General features: G+C 48.8%; 1 protein-coding gene and 1 long non-coding RNA gene across 15 annotated transcripts in view; one reads left to right on the top strand and one right to left on the bottom strand.

Annotated features, from left to right (window-relative positions):
• Window positions 1-23,955, bottom strand: part of Zfp536 (zinc finger protein 536) — a 463,247-nt gene that overhangs the window by 154,125 nt on the left and 285,167 nt on the right. For 10 of the 14 annotated variants that reach the window (XM_063283757.1, XM_008759270.4, XM_063283740.1 and 7 more), the window contains 2 exons: window positions 23,293-23,445; window positions 8,647-10,224 (listed from right to left, as the gene is read on the bottom strand). In XM_063283757.1, coding sequence (XP_063139827.1) covers window positions 8,647-10,224; window positions 23,293-23,445 — 1,731 coding nt within the window. Of the gene's footprint in view, window positions 1-550; window positions 10,225-23,292; window positions 23,446-23,955 lie in introns of those variants that run through there. The other 4 variants (XM_063283767.1, XM_063283764.1, XM_063283773.1 and 1 more) reach the window with 2 other exon arrangements.
• On the top strand, window positions 22,264-23,702 carry LOC134485112 (uncharacterized). The gene is made up of 2 exons (XR_010062992.1): window positions 22,264-22,445; window positions 23,309-23,702. It is a non-coding gene; the product is annotated as an uncharacterized LOC134485112 (long non-coding RNA).

A 23,955-nucleotide genomic window follows, 5' to 3' on the forward strand; every position in this document is an offset into this window, starting at 1 on the left:
CGTGGGGCAATGAAACCAGGCAACGCAAAAACAAGTCCTTTCCTTTCTGCCTCTCTCCCTGTGATGAGGCAGGCTGGGGCAAGAACAAGCCTGTTACTGTAATCACAGGCAATGACCTAACCTGATGACTCCTCTAACCTACCCAAGATTGTCCATCACAGCATGGAGAAGCATATGGCTCACTGGAGGAGGCTGGGCCTAAGTGCCTTTTGCACTTCTGATCCTGGGTAGGCCTGTGGATTCTGTGCTTATAATCCCTATCCTGGGGTTCTGTGGTTCAGAAACCTGCCTAAGACACATGCAGCACGGAGAGCCTGTATCCGTTGTTGGCTCTCTGGCGCCCACTACGGCTGTCCCACCAAAGGAGGGAAGTCCCTTTCCTTTTTGCCTGTTTGTGAATTGTTGCTCAAGGGCCAACTGAAGACAAATGGGAAAGATGGGGAGCCTGATCTCCCCAACGTCCTGCTGAGGCTCCCCACTGGGAGAAGGATGTGAGGGGTGACCGGTGTGTCGCGGTATGAATTAACATAATGACTCAGAACTGCACTAATGTTTCACAGCTTTTTTTTTTATTAGCAATACCAAGATAACTTATTGAAGCATTTTTTTTTTTAGTATTGTTTTACATTCCATTCATAAATGACCTAACTTGTAACTCAGCATACAGCACACGGAAAGATAGAGTTTGACACTTATGCAGAAAACTACAATTATGATAACTTACATGCCTTCATTACCAGGAACACCTTAATATATCTTCTAATTATTTCAACAACAGTCTATTCCAGAGCACAGGATAACCCGGTACACGTTTACACATTTCGCTTCGGTCGCCTTTTTTTTTTTTTTTTTTTTTTTTTTTTTAGGTTTCGGGTGTCAGAGTGCTGTTGGCTTGGATTTTACTGTCACCTGTTCCTGGTTAACACGACGACCTGACGCAATATTAAACTAGCAATATTTCTGCTTAAATACTATGGAGGGAGATAATTACCGCACTTTTCTGTATTCTTCTAAAGTGTTACAAAATACATGACAATCAGACACAAGAAAGGAATGTGGCAGGGCTATCCTGGGGCCCAGCCCTGGGAGCTCAGGTGAGCCGGCAGGGCACGGGCACTGCCCCAGACGGGTTTTCATTGATCTGGGGACCCACCACCCACTGGGATTTGTGACTCTCTCACTCAGGTTTCTAAACATTTGTATCCATTACTATCGCAAACGTGGGGTGGAGGGCAACGCTTTCAGCCTCTCTTGACTCTACACAGGTTGGTGTGCTGTGCGCGCACGCATACCTGTGCTGGTAGGAATTATTTACTCAAAACACGTGTATGTGTATAGGTTCTTCTGTTGACTTTGCACGGTTAACAAGCTGCAGGTAAACCACGAAGGAGCACAGACAGACAAGGGGGGAGTCCAGACAGAGCGACTAGTACATGGGGTGTCACTTACCTGAAAGAAAACGTGTAGATTTGTTAATCCAGGAAACGTTTGGGGCTAGAGGCCCTGGGAAGCAAGGGCAGGGTCACAGTCCCTACTGTTTAATGGAAGGATGACAATAACGGGATATTTATAAAATCTGGACTTTCTGTCTCTGGCGAAAGTAAGAATAGGCTGCATGATTATAGCAGGCTGGCGGTTAGGCGTAGAGGTATTGCCGATCAGCATTAATTAATAGGGTGTGATTGCTGCCTCATTTGAAACCTGGGCTTCACACACAACATGGGGGGGGGGGTGCAAGCGACCTGATTCCTTCTGCAGCGGACATGTGACCTGAGTCTACATAGATGGCAGCCACTTCCAAGCATCACCGCCGTTCAGCGGACTAAGGAGACTGATGTCAAGCCCACGTCACGCACCGACAGGGCTGTACGGTTCCTGACTGAGTTGAAATAGGCTGGAGAGCTTGGACTCCACCAGGATGTGTCGGTTCTGGTAGCACACTCTTCCTCCCCTCTCCCACTCCAGTCCTACCTCACTATCAAAGGGGAGAAACACACAGCTTTTAAAAACAAAAACAAAAACAAACAAACAAACAAAAAAACCCAAAAAACCTTGGCTGCGATGATTCCTTGGTTTTGTGCAATCCCAAGAGAAATATGGACGCAGCCACCGAGATGAACTCTACCAGACTTTTCTCCCACTTCAGAGGCAATGTTGATTCAGACAGTAGCTTTTGGAGCCAAAACGATGCAGCAAAAGGCAAGAAACATAAACAAGGCTAAATGTCACCAGTGTTTGCCGACTCACAGACACCATCCATTTGTTTGTTCTGAAATGACGAGTGGACCATTTGGCAAACACAATGGCGTCCCCACAACAGTTCTGTCATCCTGCCGTGCAAGCGACATCACACCAGTCCCACTCCCTTCAGTTTAAAAAGGAGGGAAGGAGAGGAAAAAAGAATGAGATTTGGAGGAACGAGCTGTCATTCGAGGGGCTGTCTCTGTCAGTCATGACACCCACACAGCTCTGGGTGAGGGCAGGGGACTGCCTCCCCAGAGTGCCAGTGTCATCAGAAGACCCTACCTATAGGATGTCGTCTGTGATACACACCTACGCGCACGTGCGCGTGCACACACACACACGCACACACATGTACGCGCACACGCACACGCTCACACGCACGAGCCCACACTCAGAGACAGTCTCTCTATAATCAGCTGAGAGGCAGACAGCAGCTCTAGACAAGCACAGTAAGGTGATGAATTCCAGGAACTTACAGAACTCTGCCCTTAGACTTCACAGTAGGTCAAATGGCCCTTCCTATTGGGAAAACACTAGGTCTGGGAATGGGCTGGACCACAGAAGTTGAGACAAATCTAAAACTGGTCAAGTTTGGTAAAGACAGAGTGAGGTGCTCAGTGCCTTATCCAGCCTCTAAAGTGCCTCTGAAGGGGGCTGGCTGTGTTTTGGCTTTGGGGATTTGGGGGAGCACAGCAGCACTGGATAGAACAGCAGGGAGCCCTCAGCTATCTCCCTCCCTGGCTACCTGCCCTCCCTGGGGTTGGCTGCTGTTTGTCTGGGCAACCTCATACTTTGCAGAATGGGACCTGTATCATTTTCCTAGTGGGACCTCCTGGAATCATGGCCATAGCATGTAACTGCCACCGTAACACATCGCTGCCCATGTTCAGGTGTCTGCACATCATATAGTCCACATTTATGATGCTTCATATACTAGAGACAGATGCTCTACGGGCTACTCTTGTCAGTAGGCTACAGTCACATGCAAGGAGGGAACTCCAATTGAGAAAACGCCCCCATAAGATCTGGCTGTAGGCAAATCATAGGGCCTGTTCTTAATTGTGACTTTTAGAGTCACGTGTTGTTTGTTGTGGTCAGTCTAATGGTGAAATAATAGGATTTCCCCTTGCTGTGTGTGACAGTTCACAAACTGTCAGCTGGTACACTGTCAGAGGTGTCTCCATAGTGAGGAAGGTTTGCTTTCCTTAGGTCTAGAAACAAAACCAATACAATGATTTGTATACAGTTATTATGGGCCCAACCCATTGTAGGTGGTGCCGTTCCTGGACTGGTGGTCCTGTGCTCTAAAGGAAAGAAGGCTGAGTAGACCATGAGGATCAAGCATGTAAGCAGCACCCACCCCTCCATGGCCTCTGGATCAGCTCCTGCCTCCAGGCTCCTGCTGTTTGAGTTCTGCCCCGACTTCCATCACTGAAGGGCAGTACCCTGGAAGTGTAAGCAGAAACAATGCCTTTTCTCCCCCAGTTGCTTTCGTCATGGTGTTTCACAGCAATAGAAACACTAAGGAGAACAGCTACTTCGGGGGTCTCTATCTGGCCGCAGGCTTTTGTCACTTCTTGAAAAGAAGACAAGGAGACAGGACTCCTCCTACCCCCTTGACTCGAGCCATTTGTTTTATGTCTGGAACTGGACTGAGCCCAAACAAAAATGGGCTGGGTGACATCACAAAGCTGCCAGTGTCATCTTTCAAGATAACTTTCTGGTGCACTGACTGCGGCTTGAGGACACTCATCTGATCTGGGGGCATCTGCCCCAGGCTCTTAGGTGTCTGCCATTTTAATTCCTCCCTGTACTCCTGTCTGTGGAGAAGCAGTTGTTGTAAAAGCTAAGTCACAGCTGTTCCATCTCTTCTGCCTGTGGTGTTGGGACAGGATGGTAAGGAGTACTCTCTCTCTCTCTCTCTCTCTCGCTCTCTCGCTCTCTCGCTCTCGCTCTCTCTGCCTGATGTCTCCATCCTTTACTCTGGAAATAACCCAGGAGTGCATCCTTCTTTACACTAAAGCAGGGGCCTGAGGTTCTGGCCTCTGGACCAGTCCCGACCACCCCCAAGCCTTAGTTCATAAAGCATTATTGACACACAGTCACATTGTCTATAGTTTCTTTAGTGCTACCCAGCAGGAAGGAGTCAGAAATAAGAGGGTGCTCATGGTTTGTAAGCTGAAAACAGTTACCCCCGGCCCTTCAGAAAATGTATATTGACCTTTCGGCTCTAGGCTGTGTAGGTGGGGGGACAAAAGGTAGATATTTTCTGAGTGTCTGTGCAAAGAAATCACGGTGGGGCAGAAGTCACCTCTTAAGATAGTTTAGTTTGGTCACTATATTCCATCATATCATACATTTTAGGACACACGTGACATAGCATCCTTGAGGGCATCACCTAGCCTGATGGCTATTGCACGTGGGGCTTGCTGATGGTTGCTCCACATGGGACTGGGCTTCCTGGAGTGGTAGGAGCCCAGCTAAGGGTAAAGGAGTTGTGCTTTTTCCTCTGCCTGCCTCTTAACCTGACAAGAGTTCTGTGTCATGCCCAGAGGATTCGGGAAAGGGCATCGAAAGCAACATTTGAGAAAGTACACACAGCAATTGTGTGCTCTCTGGCTGGTGGCCTCAGTTTCAAAAAATGAGGGACAGGGGTGGCTAGTTGATTCCCACATCCACAGGCTCCGGGATGGAACCAGGTCTTCGGCCTTTCTATGGTAGCAACCTCCAGGTAGGTGCTGGGCAGACTCACTGAGCGGTCTGTGTGTGCCACAGCTGCGTCTCTCACGCTCTCCTGCCTCTCTAAGCAACATTTCCACAGTAGCTCCTAAAAGCTGCACAAGGTGCCTGCCTCCCTGACTGACAGTGGACGGACACAGCTCTAGTCATCTGCCTTGTCCCCTTCCCCCCCCATTTAAATACTGATGTGAAGTTCGCTCGTCCCATTGCAAAGCAAGGACAGAGCCACTCTAACAGTACAAAGGACTTATCAAAGCTCTCTGATGGCACGTCTTTGACCTTTTTCACACTGCTAAGGGAAGTATGCGACATGCCTGGATCCCGACGCCCACCTCTAGAAGCTACAGTTTTGGCTAGAATAGGATGTCGTGTAACAAGATCAGAGCAGTGGGACCTGGCCCTCTCCTACTTAATAAATCATCTTCCAACTGATTCTGAGCTGGCTCAGGATCTCCCATAGGATCATCTGTAACGAGCCCCTGACACACTGGTATACCAGCCCCTACAGCAAGGTTCATCTTGCCTTCTGCACGGGCTGTGCTATGGGACTTATCACGCACGAGGATGGAGTAGCCTCTCCATCAGCTTGCTCTCCTGCATCCAGGTAAGAACGTATTAGCTATAAATGGCTAGCACACACTGGTCAGGACATAACACCCAGGGTACAGGACTAAAAGTTCTAAAAGTTAGGAAGCAACGGTGCAGCAATCGGCCTGGATGTGCGGCTTTCAACACATAGTCCTACATACAACAGGAGAGAAGACACGTTCTCTTGACTGCTGGAGGGTACAAGAGGGGTTCCTGAGTTCTGTGTGGGTCTACATGATGCAGGCGAAGTTTTTACAGATTGCTTTTCAAGTTTTACAGTGTAAGAGGAGAGAGTTCTTCCGTATACACAAGGACATCGATTATAGCCACTAGAGTTTCTAGGGGCCTCCAGGTATGATTCTAGGTCTTCTTTAACAGAGGAAATGAGGCCCTAAACTCTGAGATAAGCAATCGCAGAATAAGGCATTGGTTTGGCAAAGCCCAGCTCTGTGAGAAAGAGGAGCTGTTGATCTGAGGGACCTGCTGGCAAAGTCATGCCTACTTTAAGTGGGGCAGAGAAGAGGTAAAGGCTGGGGCTGTCTTAGGCCGTGTGCCTTGAAGCTGCTGGTCATTCATAGCTTAATTATGCAGAGTGTTCCATGCAAGAGAGAAGCGCTAGCGAGGCGTGGAAAATTCGTTTGCTTTTCTCTGAAATATCAGTTCTTAACCAGGATGGCAGCTGCTTTTCTGGGTTCTAGGACACCACCACACACAACAAGAACCTAAGATTATAATGAATTATGCTGGGCCTGATGCCTGGGGACCAGAAAACAAAAAGAGCTATCCCACCTGCTACCAAGACCACTGCAGAGGCTTCTAGAGGAAATGGGGCCAAACAAAATACAGAAGTGATCTGCTCTGAAAGTAGGCAGCCGGTGGCCGGACTGAGGTTTGGGGCTTTAGAGCTGGACCCTTGTCTGGGGAGCCACCAGGAGGCTTTGCTCTCTCGCTGGCCCAAGGGTCTTCATGCACTTCTAAAGAGAGGGGTGAGATGTGTCCCCCAGGGCCTGCGGCCTAGGGACTGACAGGTTGATGGAACAGTTTTGGGGTTTTTTTGGTTTTTTTGTTTGTTTTTTGTTTTTTTTTATTTGTTTTTGTTTTTGTTTTTGCATGTACCATGGAAATATTAGGCGAGACCGGGGAAGGGATGGGAACGCCCGCCAGTTCTGAAAGTGTCTCCGGGCATCAGCAGCTCCCTGGCCCTGCTGCCCTCTCCACCCGCCCCCTGATGCAGAGAGAAATCTCTGGACAAGCTTCCTCAAGGCAGGCGGCCTTTCTTCCACAGATAGGAAGATAGGGGTATTAATGGGGGTAATGTGAGCTCGTTTCAATAATAATGAGCTTATGTGCATGCCAGGGTTTGATCTTTTCTGGTGCGTGGATTCCTGGCAGGAACCATGATCCTATGTAGGTAATCAAAGGAACCGAAAATAGACTTTAAAAAAAAAATCCTCAAACAACAACAATAAGTACAAAAAAACCACCCCAACCAAACTTGAAACAAATGAAAGAAAAAGACTTAAATATCACTCTCTGCAGAAGGAAGGGAGGATATTGGACAGACATAAATCCCTTTTCTTCTTCTTTTAAAAATTGTTTTTAACAGCTTCGAGAGTAATGAATCGTACGTAGCTAAAAATAGATCTGGGGTACTGGCTAATGGGACCTCGGGAGTCATTCAGTGTAAGGAACCATCAATAATTTTTTGAGCTGTCATAAATCCATTTAGTGATTTTGACCACTCAAAAAGGTATTTCTGACTGCTTCTTCCACTTCTTAGTGAATTGGGGAATGACACAAAGAGAGAAAAAAAAAACAAAAGGAAATTTATCGATCTGGATCGTCAACAGCCTGGCTTCGTGATTTCCGCTCTGTGCTGAAGGAATCAGGATGTGAGGTTTAGAAAATGCTCCCTGGTGCATCCCCGCCACCCCGTCCTTCCGCCTTCCCTTCCTTCCTCAAAGAAGGAGGGGAAAACTCAGAAATTCATTCAAAAATTATATGGTGAGTATAATCCCATGCTGCTTGTCTCTAGTGGGATCGCTGGGCCCGGAGCCGCTCTCCGCGGACCAGGCTCAACATAGGAACAAAGACGTGATGATGGTCACAGTCCCTGCCCGTCCCTGTATCCATTTGGTCCAACTGGGGTTTAGGATTCTGCTTGGAAAAATCTAGAATTACCATGGGGTAACAGTATTCTGGAAGTAAAGGAGTGGGTGCTGGTTTACAAGTTCAGACAAGCATAGATTCAAGACACGTAGGGCCACCACACTGCTGACCAGACACTTCACGATGCAGGCTTTTTGTTAGGACGGCAGACAGACAGATTAGGCAAACAGACAGACACAGACAGAAGGCAACAGCAGAAGGCCAATGTCACAGTAACTGCCATTTGATATGTCCCAAGTGAGGCGCAAACACCCCGGAGCCATCTCCCTAACTCGGAGAGAGAACCCCTTGCTATTCTGTGTTAGTGTGATGACTTTTAGTATCCTCTAGGTCAATGGAAAGAACTTAGGCAAGCAGATTCGGCTTGGCAAAGCAATGGGAGACTCTCTAGGCATCAGTTTGGTTTTTGCTTTTTGAATGGGTTAAAGTATTGGGAAGCTTGCAAGTCACCGTATCTGTTTTGGTTTTGTTTTTTTGTTTTGTTTTGTTTTTGTTTGTTTTTTTTTTAAGGTGAATTTTCTTCCCCTCCTCAACTTATGGGTGAAAAATAAGAGGGAAGCCCACACTTTGACTTCCCATGCCTTGTCTATATGGGCATTACACAGAAAGTTGGACCCCAAAAGCACACGCTTCAAAACCGATCAAAACGACTTTTGTGATTGTCTATACTATATATACAGCGTTGGCTTTTGCTTTTCTTTTGCCTTTTTAAAGATTTAGTTTAAATTTTGCTAATGGGTATATGTCAACCCCATTTTGTTGTTGGATTTTGGGTTGTTTTTTTGTTTGTTTTTTTATTGTTTTTCTTTTTTTCTTCTTCTTTTTTTTTTTTTTTTTTTTGTATGCACAATTTAGCAGTGATGTTTTGGGGGAAATGAACTGAAGGAAGAGGATTCTAAAACTTACCACACAAGTCTGGCCTCTTGATACATCCAGAATTTGCTGTGCTGCTTGCAAGCCCGTTAAAGGCTGCTAAGCCATCGGCGCTGTAGGCCCTGAGGACCGACAGCATGCTCATAGGTTTCTCCAAGCCCGGGGGACCCCGCTCTGGCTTGGGCAGCCCGGCCGAGGGGTCCTGGGCAGGAAGGATGCCTGGGCCGTGCCACTGTTCCTCGGCTGCTTGGGCTAAAGGTGAGACCAGTCCCTGGATGGGCTGGGGGGCGCCTGGGGGCAGCAGGCTTTCACCGCCCTCATGGCTGCCATCTTTGCTGAGAGCAGACAGTGGCTTGCTCATCATCTCTGGTTCGGTGTCGATCTCCTCCTCCTCGTTGTTTTCCCCCTTGGAGGAGGAGTCCATGTCCTCGGAGGAGGCAATATCCGAGAGGTCATCAGTAGTGTTTTTGTTTGCGGTTTCCGGGATCAGGATCGGGGCGTCATCTTCCGGGTGGGCTTTCCCCTCGGGATTCTTGTTGAGGCAGGAGCCGGGGCCCCCTGAGCCAACCATGGTGGGGTAAACGCCAAACTGTTTGTAGAAGTCAGATGGAAAGGTACAAAAGGCGGGGTCCATGTGACTGGGCCACTGACCGCTCTTCTGGTCCCCTAGAGTCTCTTTGGCCGGTCCTTGGGCCATCTTCTCGGGTGCAGAGTCGAGCACACTGCCGACAGTGCTGGAAAGGGCCATCTCTTTGTTTGATTGTATGGGAGGCAGCACGGAGACCTTGCCGGCCTCCCGCACCTGTTCTTTGCAGTTGGCTGTCACCCCGGTGGGGTGGTCTTTGCGTTTCGCTTTGCCGAGGTGGTTGGCCTGGAGGTGAAGGGCCATAAGCTCCATGGACGAGGTGGTGAAAGCGCAGAACAAGCAGCCGTGCCACGCAATGCTGTCTTGCATGGTCACAGAGGAGCCAGGGAGAGTGGTGGCGTCCGGCCGCACGGACAAGTCCAGAGGCTCGTACTGAGATTTCTCAGTCTTTCGCTGGGAGGGCTTCACGCTTGCTTTCTCCTCCCCGCCCTCCGCAGTGTGGGCTTTCATAGAATGGGCCTCGGATGGGACCTTGTCTTTCATGTCCTTTTTCTTCAAAGAGCTGAGGACAAAGCTGTCCATGAATGCCTGCAGGGACCCTTGGAAGTTCACACCGTTGCTCACAACGTTTTGATAAGCTCTCCCGATCTCTGAGAAGTGGGAGCTTTTGGAAGGGAGATCGGAGGCTTTTAGGGCATCTGAAGACAGCTCTGAGGACATGCCAGTGGCCTGCCCTGAGTGGTCTCCAGAGGAGAGCATGCTGGATGATGTCCACTGCTGAGAGGCAGGACCACTTCGGAAGTCGATTCCGGGGAGACCCTTAAAAGCTCCCCGCAGGATGTCTGGCCTGATAAACATAGGCGCTTTGCTGGAGGTCTCATCCTTGTGCTCCTGGTTCGGGGGCTGTCCTGACAGTGGGCCGGCTCCATTCTGCCGCTCCCGATGGTGTCTCTCCAGGTGATACTTCAGGGACGCTGACTGGGTGCCAGCGTAGTCACAGTGAGGACACTTGTAAGGCTTCTCACCTGCAAGATAGCGATGGGAGAGAAAACCGAGTGTTTATCACATTTTCGGAGTGCAGAACGAGGCTAGGAGGATCAACATTTGTTCTTTGAAACAAAGCGGCCCAAACTAATAATTAGCTAGGGAACGACTGTTTTTTAATAGAAGAATAATTCGTGCTCTTACGCTTTTCTAATGATTTTGTACCATTGGGGACTATTGAGGGATGACACACTATCTACACACAATTAGCTATCTTTTTCTTTATCTAACATGTGAGAACGGCTGTAGATTTAAAGGCTGTGATTATGAAAATTAAGCATAATAATTTCGACCACAGTGATCATTAAAAGTAGAAGTTTAAAGAGACGGAGTACGTAACAAATGAGTGGCTGCGAGTATTTTGTGTATACAAGGGCTCCAGAATTTGTTTAAATTATACACATGGAAACCATTTTTAAACCTAAAAATTCTATGGCACTGTTACGCAAGACTGAAATGAATGATTTAAGCCTGGCTCCACAGTAAATCATGGATATAATTAGCAAATGGCATTCCGTACAAGCAATTCATCATTATTTGGAGGGCGCCATTCCAGACGGGCTCTGATATCTGCAGACCTACTGCATTGTCTCTAAATAAGGAACTATAAATACCGATTCCATAAAATATTAATATCATTACAGTGCGCTGGGAAGGCGGGATGTAAAGACATATTGTTAAGATGAAAAGCAGCCGATAAAACTTAAGGGAAAGAGGAGTAATAAAAAGGCGCAGAGTATATTTGGTTTCTGGATCTGAAATTAACGTCATCTACTGGTCTTTGTCGAGCCTAAAAATTTGCACTAATGGTGGTCCTGACACCGAGGTGGTGTGCGGTGTGATTTACCTGTAATGAGTGCTTTCTGGAGAGCAAAAATAGCTTTAAAGTGTGTTTTGGAACATGTACCGATTATTTTCATGAATTAAATATCTGAATCCAACACTCAACTTCTATTGTTCTTTGTGTGATGGGGAGAGAGAGAGAGACTGACTGACTCTTAACAGACAACTTACATGGAGAGAGGAAGAGGAAGCAAACAGACGTGGATTTAAACCTATCCCCAGAATTTGCTAGCAATTCTGGGTCTTCTCTAGACTTTGCACCCAGAAAGCTCTGGGAAAGAGAGAGGCTGTAGTGATAGCTTTAAAATTCAGTTCGCTGTTTAAAAAATCTACAGCGGTTTCTCCTAGGAAGCTTACCCCCCCTCCAACACACACACACACACACACACACACACACACACATACACACCCACACACACCCCTCCCTACCACTATCACTTTGCCTGTTTTCTTTTGTCAAACCTCTAGAAAGCCAGGAAAGCACGGGTGGGTGGATGTCCTGAAGGCACTTCACTGCTTCTCGTCTTGGGAATAGCAGGAGTCTAGTCCTCATGCTCAAAGCAGAGGTGTTTTGGGGGGCTTACTTAGAACAGAAACACAAACAGCCCAGGTGCTGAGCCAGGGATACCACTGTGGCATCTATGGGCTGTGTGATCAACCTAAGGGACACTCTGCCTGCCACATTCAAACGAGGGTATCAAGAGCATTGAACGCATGCCCGCAAGCGGCTAAGGCCTCCCTGAGGACTTCTGTGCTCTTTGGGTCTTTTTTCCCCCCACAGCTGTCTTGGTTACATCAAAACTATAAGCATGGGGCTGGAGAGAGGCCTTAGCAGTTAAAGAGTACTGGCTGCTCTCCCAGGGGATCTGGGTTAGGTTCCCAGCATCCACATGGTGACTTACTGTCATTGTAACTCCTGTTAGGATGCCCTCTTCTGGTCTCTGTGGGCACTGCATGCACATGGTGCGTAGATGCACATATAGACAAACACAGCCATGTATGTAGGATAAAGATAAATAAATCTTCTAAAATCTGTAGATGCAGAGAGGCAGATTTTACAAAGGCCATTTCCTGACTTTGAGATTCGGGCAGCCCCGAGGCACTGCTGTATGAGCAGAGAAGTGCTGGAGATATAAAGTGCAGTTAGTCCCAGCTTAACCCCACTGGCCTGGAAACTGAGCAGCGAGGTGTGGTAAGGGGGGAGGCATAGGCATAGGACACATATCTGGGAGCACCAGACTAGAAACCCAGGATCCTGACTGACAGACAGGTCAGTGCAGACGGGGTAAGAGAGTTTAGGATGTGGACAGCCACAGAGGTGAGACCAGCAGGTACCTGAGAGGACCGTGTTGCTGTTCATAAGAGGACCTGGAAGTGATTGAGTGCCTCTGACGAAGGGTCTATAGAAAAATCATGAGCTTTTGTTAGGAGATGGCGGGAGAATGCACCTTTGACTCAGGCCCTGAGATAGGCAAGGCAGGAACACAGGGATGCACGGGGGGGGGGGGGGGGAGGGTGTATTCTTCCCAAGGCTACATTTGAACTGCACACTGGGGTGTTTGTTCTCAGTCCACATCGTGCAAGACAAACAGCAGAGAGTCAGGGGAGGCACCAGTTCGGGGTCCCGAGGTCTGGGATGGGGATGGGGATGGGGATGGGGGTTTGTGTTAGTTCCGAGTGCTGCTAGCATGTAATTCTGGTGTGCACACTTCCTGTAAGGATTCCTCTTTGCAAAAAACAGCATGGGAGGCCTTCACAGATGCTCTACATCCCCAAATTCTGAACTAAGAGGCCTCAAAGTGCCAGGAGGGCTCTTGATCCTTCCAAACTTCTCAGGTGTTTCTCTGCATCACCTGCATGAGGACCATGGTGGTCTTCCTGAGAAACACCTCCCAAGTGAGAGCTGTGACACAGCTTGCACGGGAGGCAAACTAAACACCCATGCTTCTCTGTGCTCCCCTGGGCGTGGGATCCTGTCTCCCTCTGCCTGCGAGATTTTAGAGATGTTGGAGGTCCCTGCAGCCTCATCTTCACTCTCAATTCACACTAAGCCTCCAGAAGGGGGCCAGAAATGTGTGTGTACGTACACACGTGTCTGGAAATGTGCGTGTTTGGACAGACACGTTTAAATGAGTGAATGCATGCATGGGCACTTCTTTCCTCTGGGCACCCTAGCTGGCCCTGGGTGATGACCAGAGGTAAAGAGGTAAAGGCAGACCCCTTCCTGGCTCTTGGGAAAGATGTCACTCGTGCCTGGTCTCGCGCACAGCCAAGACAGCATCCTAAACGTCAGAAGAGCCCTTGGTTTGCTCTGGGTCCGGGACAGAGAAGGTATTACGTGAGAAACCAGAATGGTCCACTTAAAAGCTGGCGTCTCACTGGGCCTAAGACTAAAGAGCTTCCTCTTGGATTTTCCTTTACTTTCCATTCCTTTTTTTCTTTTAGATTTACTTTTATTACTGTAAGTATGTGTGCACACACATGTGAGTGCAGGATCGTAGGAGGTATATAGCCAGAGGCCTAGAATCCCCTGAAAATCGAATTACAAAACAGTTGTGAGCTGTCATGTGGGTGCTAGGAATCGAACTCGGTTCTTCTGAAAGGGCAGCGAGCTCTCTTATACTAGTTGTCTGTCTCTCTAGCCCCTTCCTCAGAGTTTTTCAAGCACTGTTTTGGCTGCACCGGCTCAGGAAGCCGTCCACCCACCTTTACCCTCCTGTGGTGCTGTCTCTTCCCACTCTGTGCAGCTCTACAACTTGACTGGGTCCTCAAGAGGCTTTTGTTTGGGTGGGCACTTCTTGCCTCCCTAGCAAGTCAGTACTTTTGACTGAAGATGGGGTAAACCTTAAGGAAAAGCAGAAGCCTCTTGATTTAAGTGTTTTCATAGTTTCTAAGTGGTTTCAAAACCCTAAGCTCCAACCCTCTGATGTGCTGAGTTCCTTTCCACTTCCTGGGCTTCTGCTGTGGGGCAGACCTTGGAGACTGCAGTGCTGTGTCACAGGGTGGGCTTGGGAACCTTGGGCTTTATGTCCCACTGGGAGCATCCCAGCTCTTCCCATGCACTTTTTCTCTCCCAAAGGATGCATTCGGATGTGCTCAGGAGGCAAACTTTGCACAACATTGGCCTGGATGAAGTCGGGTAAGAAACGGCAAGGAAAATCGTATCAGCAAGTTTATCTGTTTGGAGGGGTGGTAAAGGTCCCTCCTCTGTTTGGCCGGCAAACAAATGCTGAGTTCACCTGTATTGAATGAATGGCTTCATGCTCAAAGCCACCATGTCTGGTCACACTCTTCCAGCCTGGCTCCCTGGGCTCACTGTGACAGGCCCCAAGCTGCAGACATGGCTAGAATTCTGCATGAAGCCAGGCGATAGGCTTGCCTAGTTTCTCCTAACTTAGACCTGACTCTGTCAGAGACTTGGGAAGCTAACCTCTGTGCAGCTGGGTGGCGCAGGTAACCTCAGACCTTGTCAGGAGCTCTGTCTAGTTGAATGATTGTCCACTTAAGCCACAAAATGAGTCTGACTCTCCTCAGGGAAACCCTCCCACTACCCCAGGCTTTGCTGGGGGTTGAGTCCTCCAGTCACCTCCATGATGTCTGAGATTCTCAGTCCTTGTATCTGTTTGTTGTATGCCTCCTGAGCAGGTCATAGGAGCACAGGCAGCAATGGCGAGGGGGGATGGAGGCTTCTCATGGGGACCAGAATCCACTCAGCTTTAAACCCTGAGAGCCCCAATCTCTCTGTTTTTCCAAGAAAAATGCTCTGCGTGCTCACACAGCTACCTTCATTTATACGCTACCATCTCACTTTAGAACTTGGGACACTCAGAGGGCCATGCTACCCTGGCTGAAAGAATGGGTCTAGGACAGGAAGCTAGTTCAATCTGTGTGCCTTAGTACAGAGATGTCCAAGATCAGGGTGTCCACCCACTGGGGGATGGCAGTGGCGGTAAGAATACTCATGACCCTCTTGCAACATTTTTAAAGGAATACAATGTAGGCCCATACATTATATTTTTAGAAAAGAGTTTCACTAGAAAAGACATATTTAAAAAAAAAAGTCCTTCATTTTGGTGAATTAATAAACATATAGGAACATCTTAAAATTAAGCCAACTTCTTAGCATGAAATATACATTCAACTTTGGAGTTAATAATACTCTTATCCTGATCACTAGACTGGGGCCAGGTAGTTCAATCGCTTCTTAATGCTCATCGTTCCATGGTCATATTTAACATTTTTAATACAAGGTCTCTCTGCGTTGCCCATCCTGACTTTGAACCCATGACACCCCTCAGCCCCCGAGTGCTAGACTGACAGGTATGCACAACAATACCCAGAATAAAGGTAGCTTTTATAAGCGATTGTCTGTCTGTCTGCCTGCCTGCCTGCCTGCCTGTCTTTCTGTCTTTCTGTCTGACTGGCTCTGTCTTTCGTCTTCATTTTCTTTTTGCTAAATTTCTAAAAGTGTTTCCACGTTTAGATTGAGGAACTGAGTGTTCTCTGGTATTGCAACCTTTTCCAGATATTTATTTAGTCCTTCTTACATGTCTTTACTTAGTTAATACCAGGAGAGATAAATACGGTGGTGCCTTTGCAGCGAGGCTGAAGCACATTAATATAAATTGTACACTAATTCCCCCAAAGCATATATACGTTGTAAACCTGAAGACTTTTCACACAGCTGCTTATTGCTAAACACTGCCTTGTCCAGAAGGGGACAATCTGTGTCTCTAATTGCTGTCACTGAAGCCGAGATTCATTATGTGACTTTCCCATTAAAATGTGAGCATTAATTTGTATAATGAAATATCACCCACTGCAGTGTTCATTAGCCATGCCCTACTGTATACGCCACATTGTTAGCTACCTAGAAACTGTAGTTAATTTCACTAATGGATATTTCCCTACTTAGTGTTTGCTAGAAAATTTATACTGTAACATTACCTCTTAAACTTTTAAGGAAATTTAAATTCAATCAATTATTTTCCACAAAAGTTTGGGATGTCATTAAAGGCAGGAAAAGTGAGCATGAGGGACGTCAAGGGGACGGAGTGGGCTTTTAGTTTGTCTTAGAGGTAGAAAAATGGCATTTTTTTTAGCTCCAAACAAAAAAAGGAAAAAAGGAGATGTCTCCTTCTGGAGACACCGTTTCTCTTTCTCGCCATGGCTCAGATGGCCGTTCTAGAGTGAAGGATGACAGTAGACACTCCCCTGCTGGGGGAGGAGATAGGAAGAGCACACCCATCTAATCCCGCTTGCTCTGGGGCAGGTGTTCATGGGATTTCATACGTGCATGGCATGTTACATCAGCTGGCTAGCTCATGGAGCCACGGACAAACGAAAGCTGCTGGCATCCATAGCAGGCAGGACTCCGGATGCCACTGGGAGGGGAGAGAGGCTTCCATCATGGATCCTGTGAAAGGCTGATCATATCCACTAGCAGTTATGACGTGAGCCTCTGGAGAACCTACCCTGGCCATTTCCCTGCCTCACCCTTCCCTGTGCACTTATGGATAAGGTGGAGCATGGGGGGGCAAGGAGGCCTGGCCTGGCTTTGATCTGAGTTAGGCGTAAGGGAGAGGCTGAGTGTATTGTACTTCCCAGTTGGGTCACTTGGAGGTGGTGTCTTTGAGATGGCTCACCGCTGGTGAGCATAAGTCGCTTCCTGCTCTCCTGCAGAAAGCCATGGTGTAGACATACAGTCAGAGAAATGCCATAGTGATTCCCTAAAGCAGGCCTGAAATTCGAGCAATAGTAATGGTGAGCTGTGGTAGTTCCGGAAAATAGCCTAGGTTAGCCTGGTAGCTGTAGGTTGAAAGCATCGAGCCTTGAGCCTCGGTTTCCTTTCCTGCAGTAGGGCAGCAGTAGGAAACCTGGTCCCCAACGTGCTGGGAAACTCAGCAAGGCAGCACACAGAGCTTAGGCCTACGTGGGAGGCTCAGAGAGTGTGCCAGCGTGTGACCGTCCTGGACACAGACAGGCTAGTAACCCAGCAAGGACTCCCAGATGGCTCTCCTATCCCCATGGACCTAATGCCCTTTGAGGGTCACGAGGGAGAGTCTCCCACCATTCTCTGAGATTGTGTACGAAAGGGAAATCCCGTGCTTCATGACAAATCGGGCCCTCCCTGTACCCCACTCAGACAGTCTTAGTCGCCGTGTCACAGAAGCATCTCTGGGGAACGGCGGTGCCAGCAGGTATGATCCAGAGACTGAGACTTAGGCCACCTGACTACATCTGAGGACCCTGCATAGCTGTCCTGGGCTCCCTCGTGCCAGTGCACCCCTGGGAAGGGGTCCCTACTGGGGGATGAGAGCCAGCGTGCGCGGCACACCACCACCAGACTAATAAACCACCCACATGATTTGAGAGGGGGAAAGGAACTAATGAGATTTAGTTTTAATTAGCTGCTGAACTTTAGGGCCTCCAACTCTTCACGAGTGAGGTTGCTGATTACATGTCTCTGTAACGGCCATTGCTGTGGCCACAACTGTGGGCTGGGCCCACTACATCTACATCATGAGAGTGAGTCCTACCTGTGGTCTGCGCACACATAGGATGCGCACATAGGATGATGCACACCATTGCCCACTGGAATGGAGGGAGCTTTAGTGGCAACCTCACACCTCAGCCTCTCAAGGACCCATCAGCTCCTGCCTTCCTCTAGCACGTGAGATGGGTATATGTGACCCTTCTAAATATCCGCCTGGCACCCACTTTTCCAAGATGGTGTTAAGGAAGGAGGTATAGAGGAGAAGGGATAGAGTCCGAGTGTACACGGCCAACAGTGGGATGGTTAGTGAACCCCAGGGCCGTCCATGTCTCCTGCTGCACGTTAGGACTCAATGCCAGCAGATGCGTCTGCAACCACTATTGGCAAATGTCCTCTTGACCACCAGGGTCTGGAATACACACTATTGGGTTAAGAGCGATTCCAGGTATGTCTGTGAGAGTTTCTGCATATTTAATCTGGACTCCGCAGATTTGGGAGACTGCTCTCCCAGTGTGCTTGGGCCTCCTCCAGTCTACTGGGAAAGGCCGGCAATTTGCTCTCTGAGCTGTCTCTGAGCTAGGGGATCTGCTTGTCCCAGGCATCTGGGTCAGACTTGGGTGAGGGTGTACAGAATTGGCTCTCCTGGGTCTCTGGATAGTCAACTGAATATCTCGGGACATCCTAGATTCTGTACCGACAGGAGTCAACTTTCTATTGATCCACCCCCACCCCGTGTGAGACAGAGACTCTCTGTCTCTGTCTCTCTCTCTGTCTCTCTCAACGCACACACACACACACACACACACAGAGAGAGAGAGAGAGAGAGAGAGAGAGAGAGAGAGAGAGAGAGAGAGAATATGCATCCCTTAATGATGGAGACATGTTCTGACAGGTACACCATCAGTCAACTCATCCCCATGAGAACAACCCACAGCAGAGTGAACTTACACAGAAGACCCACATGGTAATAGGTCCGTCCCTTGACAGGTTGTCTGTGGAAGCAAGAGACATGGGAAACACAAGACGTATGAAAATGCTGTCTGTCTTGACTGTGGCTCAGTGGTAAGCACTTGCCTAGTATTCACGAGGCCCTGAGTTCAATCCCCACAACTGGGGGAAAAGAAAGGCAAAGTGCAGTCCTTTGCAGTTCTGACCATGACTTCTTGTGCTACTGGTGAACAGTGCGGTGGGTCTGTTTATACTTCCAGTGCCGTAGAAATAAAATATGAGCTCGGTGCTGCAATGCCACTGGGTGATCGGAATCTTTAGCTCCACTACAATCTTCTCCCTTAGACAGGGTCCCACTGTATAAGCCAGGCTGGCTTTGAAGCTGGCGCACCTCAAACTCATGGCACTGTCTCAGCCTCTCCACTACAATCCGCTGTCACCATATAGTTTGCCGCTGGCAGAAGGCCAGTGTGCAAATGCACGACTGTACACATTGGTTCTGTTTCTCTTGAGAACGCTGACAGATCCGTGCTCCTTACAGCCTGTGTGCTCTAGCTCCGAATTCAAGTCATAGCCCTTGAGCGACAGAAGGGACGCCGTCCACGTACCGGTGCTCAGGCCGTCGAGTCTTAACCAGCCCGTGGTAGTACACCTCGGAGCAGAACTACCCTGATTTCCCCCTCCCTCAATTTGGGTGGCAAGGATGCTGCCTATCCAGGAGCCACACTGGGGGCGGAGGAGAATCTCTGGGAGCTCAGTGAGGCTAGGGACTCCGGAGGTCCCTTGGTCACCCCCAGCCCCCACCGATCTGTCTGAAGCGGGGTGGGGGGGTGGGCTGCAGAGATGTCCTAGCTGCCCGCAGGCTCTCCTCGGCACCCAGATGTTCAGAGCCGTCTGAATGCTGCTGCTACTCAGCGCCTCTCTAATAAACAGGTGTTGGGAGAAGAGGAGCAGTAATTAAGTTAATGCAGTGGAGAAAAGAAAGGAAAATGGTTTTTATCAGTCGATGTCACACGATCAAGACTTCTAATAAAGATAGAGTGGGGCAGAAAAATACAGAGAATGGTCCCTCGTAGAGCTGAACCAATTAATCCGTATTCATTACACATTGGATTTTTTTTTAAATGCCCTCATATGTGTCCCTTACCAGAAGGACTTTAAGAAGGACTTGGCAGTGCGCTCCTCTTTCATGGCCCGCTCATGACCCCCTTTGGTCATGCCGTTTAGAGGCATGGACCCCCAAGGGCAAGGTGAAAGGTGATTCACCCTGGCTCAACCGCACCAGCCCCACATGAAATCCTGTATTAACAAATAACTCGGTTTTGATTCTTTTTCTTAATTGTGTGTGTCGTCTAGGCTTCCACGCTGCAGCGATGGGTGTTTACCTCGGTGATTTCTAACGTGTAACACTTTCTGTTCTATTCAGGCACACAAGTATAACCGCTTCTCGACTTCTTTGTTCTTAGATAAAAAGGAAATTGATCTTTATCTGGTTTCCATTCTGCTTTTTTTAAACCCAGCAAATGCTGCTTCCGGGAGTGGGTGGTAGGGATGTGATGTTTCCATGGCGTCTTTCATTTTCTCCCTATGGAGGAAGTTTCTGGAATGTTGCTGCTGTTGCTGCTGCTGCTGCTGCTGCTGCTGCTGCTGCTGCTGCTGCCGCCGCTGCTGCTGCTGCTGGCCCTGCCCTACCTCTACCGGAGTCATGAACTTCAGAAGTCTATAATGTGGAAACCAGGGGGAAGAGGCAAATGTGCCTCAAGATTTAAAGCCAGAGGCATCCACTGGCTTCCGTGCAGGTCGCCAGACTTGCAGAAGTCTGAGTCCATGTCTCCTCACATGGCAACACGGTGGGAATGGACCCCGGAGGTTATGCTCATCTCCGAAGTGGCAGGTACCAGGAGCCCTTGCTTTCCAATCCACCCTTGAAGCAAGGTGTATCCTTCACCCACAGGGAGCCGCCTCTCCCCAGCAACCTGGCCCAGGGCTGTATGTTCAAGTCAACTAAAATCAGTTACACACAAGATACCCTGGTCTGGTGTCCACACCCCAGTATACACAGCCCTGGGGCAGTGCCCCACAAAGAGCTTTCATGCCCTGAAAACCCCAATGTCTCATAACTACTTCCACAATTTAAGGGGTGCCCTCCAACGTGGGGAGGACAGAAATGTTGCTATAACCCGAGGAAGTGAGTGAGGTGTCAGAGATGACTCCCCGGGAGCCTGGGTATCTTCCCCAATGAGCTCACTACTTCATGCAGTCCATAATTGTTTTACCCCCTGAGAGCCAGGCAACCCCCTGTTGCCCTCCATAAGACACGGCCGGACAGACAGACAGACCGACAGACAGACACTTCTGTTCTCACAGAACTCAGACTTTAGTCAGGGAGAGAGGCAATTGCACAGTGCGAATGTGTGAGCAGGACAGATGAGCTGGCTGCTGTGGAGAAGAGTGAGCCAGGGAAAAGAAGGGAATCTGGACAAGAAGCAAGAGATGTTGTAGTTGGAGCATGGCTTAAGGAAGGCTGGTCCCAGGAAGGCAGTACTGGCAGCCATGCTGTGGCGTCCAGTGGTGTCTCATGGCTCCTCGACAAGGGATGGCACTCCCTACTAATTTGACCCTTCCAGGCCACCTTAGACAGAACAGGGATAACAAGAGGAGGCTCGCTTCCCTGCCCCAGTGTGTGCTCTGTCACTAAGTCTTACATGTAACCTCGGGGTGTCCCTGTAGCTGTGGAGATGGCTGATCCAGGAAAGGAACTTGACGCCAAGTGTGAGGGCCCAAGGTCAATCCCTGGGGACCACATGGCAGGAGAAAGCCAACTCCAGGAAGTTGTTGTCCTCTGACTTCCTAGCACATGCATTCCGTGGTGTGCACATGAACACACACACACACACACACACACACACACACACACACACAAAGAGAGAGAGAGAGAGAGAGAGAGAGAGAGAGAGAGAGAGAGAGAGAGAGAGAGATTTGAGCATGTCCCCTCCCACCACTCTTGCAGGAGCTGGGCTAGAGAAATAATGAGAATGATAAGAATGGGGTAAATGACCACCCTCACAAGTCTCAGGTTCTGCTTGGCGGAAAACAGTACCAGTGTAAGCAACAAGGCTCTTTCCCAACATGTTACATTCATGACCAACCAAAGTCAAGAAGGGTGTGTGTATACACATGCGTGCCTACTTAAGCATGCATGTATGCATGTGTGTGTGAAAGAGAGAGTGCACTATGTTCCTGGGACCGCTGGGAAGGAGACCGTCTGAGGTGGAGGTGGTGGCTGTGTGAAGGTCCTACAGCAGGGGCTGCACTGTAGGGACAGAGTAAAGAAGACAAAGGGCACACAGTGCTGAGGACCGGGACAGTGAGACCTGGGGTCAGGGTGAAGCTGGTCAGATTGCAGCAAGAGCCTTTTGAAAGAGCAGCGGGATTCACAGCACAGTCTTACAGTGTCCCTCTGTTATGACTTGGATGTGAATGTCCCCTACAGTCTACAATGTATGCCTACAGTGTTCGAACCCTGTGGCGTTGTTCTGCAAGGCTGCAGAGCCCTTGGGACCTAGGACTTAGCTGGCTGATAGGAGAGTGATCCTGCTTCCGGCTGGAGCCCTCTGCGCCCTGCCTGCTGAGGTGGGGACAAGCTCCCCCTGCCATCAGAGACAGGGCTGTCCTGTCGGCTATTGTGACATCCCTTCCAAGAGGGGCTGTATCCTTGGAGCCAGGAGCCAATCAGGCCTCTCCTCTGTATTTGTTCTGTCTTGGCACTGAAAAAAGCGACTAGCATGTGACCTTCAGTGATTCCCTAGAGACATCCTCCAGGTCTGCTGTGGCTGTGGCTGTTACCCTGGACACTAGTGACAGAGTGGCCATGTATTGCCAGGGCTCCCGGTGGTGTCAGATTTTGGGCAGCAGGTAAGAAACCAGTTGAGGGGTCGAGTGCCTCACCCTTCAGAAACATACAAGACTCATATGCAGTAGCTGCTTCTGCCCATCCATGAGCAGAGTTATTGATTCTGCGGGAAATGGAACACAATTATTTTTGAAAATAGATGGCATATTTGTCTATCTTCTGCAGGCGCTCACACGCCAATAGATAAAGTGTCAGGAGAAAAATCAAAGAAAATGGAGGTGTCCATGACTCAGATAGATTTTTTTTATATTGGCAATACACAAACAACTAGTAGAAAAGCTAAGAAGAACCGTTTGAAAAGAGCGGAGGAACAAGGCAGAGTTCTAAAAGGACGTCCTCGGTGCAAGAAACTAGTGACCTAAGGCAAGAGAGATGGCCGGGCGGCCCAAGGGCATTTCTCTCTGTTTGAGAACGAACGTCTCTAGGTTTCTTTTGAGGCAACACCATGGTGAACTACCTAACTTCCACACAGTGAAGGAGGACGGCTCTATCTGTCCAGCCTCTAGGCTTGGAATCCATGCTGGGCCAGAGGCCAGTCTACGTGGTCATTTGGGGGAATCTTCTTATAATGGTTGGTCTGCTTATATTTCGCCTATATTTGACCTAAAAGTAATGGAGCCATCTGATCTTGAATCAAATGCACAGGCCAGAACAAACCCCTCTCTCCCTCTCTCTCTCTCTTTAAACTGCTGTACTCTCGATATTTGTCTCAGCAATGAGACACCGAGTGACACAGTGTTTGGGACCCGCGCAGCTGTGGGCTTGGGCCAGAGACACAGCTGGACTCTGGGCCTCTTCAGCCCTAAGTGGTCCCCTCCAGACACCCGGACACGCCTCCATCTCTCTCACCTGTGTGTATCCTCAGGTGGACCTTGAGGTGATGGGAAGTCCGGAAAGTCTTCGCACAGTACGGGCAGTCCTTCATGGCCGAGCCCAGGTTCCTGTCTCGAAGCAGCGCCTGCTGCTGGACGCCACCGGCTCTCCCGGCCTCCTCGCCGATGTCTGCAGTGGATGAGAAGCGTTCTCACATCACTTCAGCACATGTCAGAAGTTGTTCACACCAAAACTGCTAACACCACACAAAGTTAAACATGTCAATACTACACCTGTCTATTTCATTCTTTGAATCTGACAGAATGCTGACAATTCATGTATTTTCTTGTTATTCTCTTAAATTATTTCATCTTTCCTATCATCATTTTAAGCAGCATATGGTACCTTTATATTGAACTGAATTAAACAAGAGAAGAAACAGCTGTGTCAGCAGCTGGTTTGATTTCTTCTTTTTGCTTAGTTCCTATTAAATATTTTTTTTCTAAAAGTTTGAAAATGTGGGCACCGGTGGAATTCGATTAATTTGTAATATAGGCTAGCTGGAAAGTTCACTCTAGGATCAAAATCACATTTGCAGCTTAGCCAGTAACAAGGGGATGGGGGAGTGTCTCGGCTGACTCCCCGAGACAAGCAGACACGCGTCTATTTCGGGACAGGAAAGAAAATTATCCCACAGCG

Source organism: Rattus norvegicus, chromosome 1, assembly GCF_036323735.1.
Source record: "Rattus norvegicus strain BN/NHsdMcwi chromosome 1, GRCr8, whole genome shotgun sequence".
In the NCBI taxonomy this organism is placed as follows: Eukaryota; Metazoa; Chordata; class Mammalia; order Rodentia; family Muridae; genus Rattus; species Rattus norvegicus.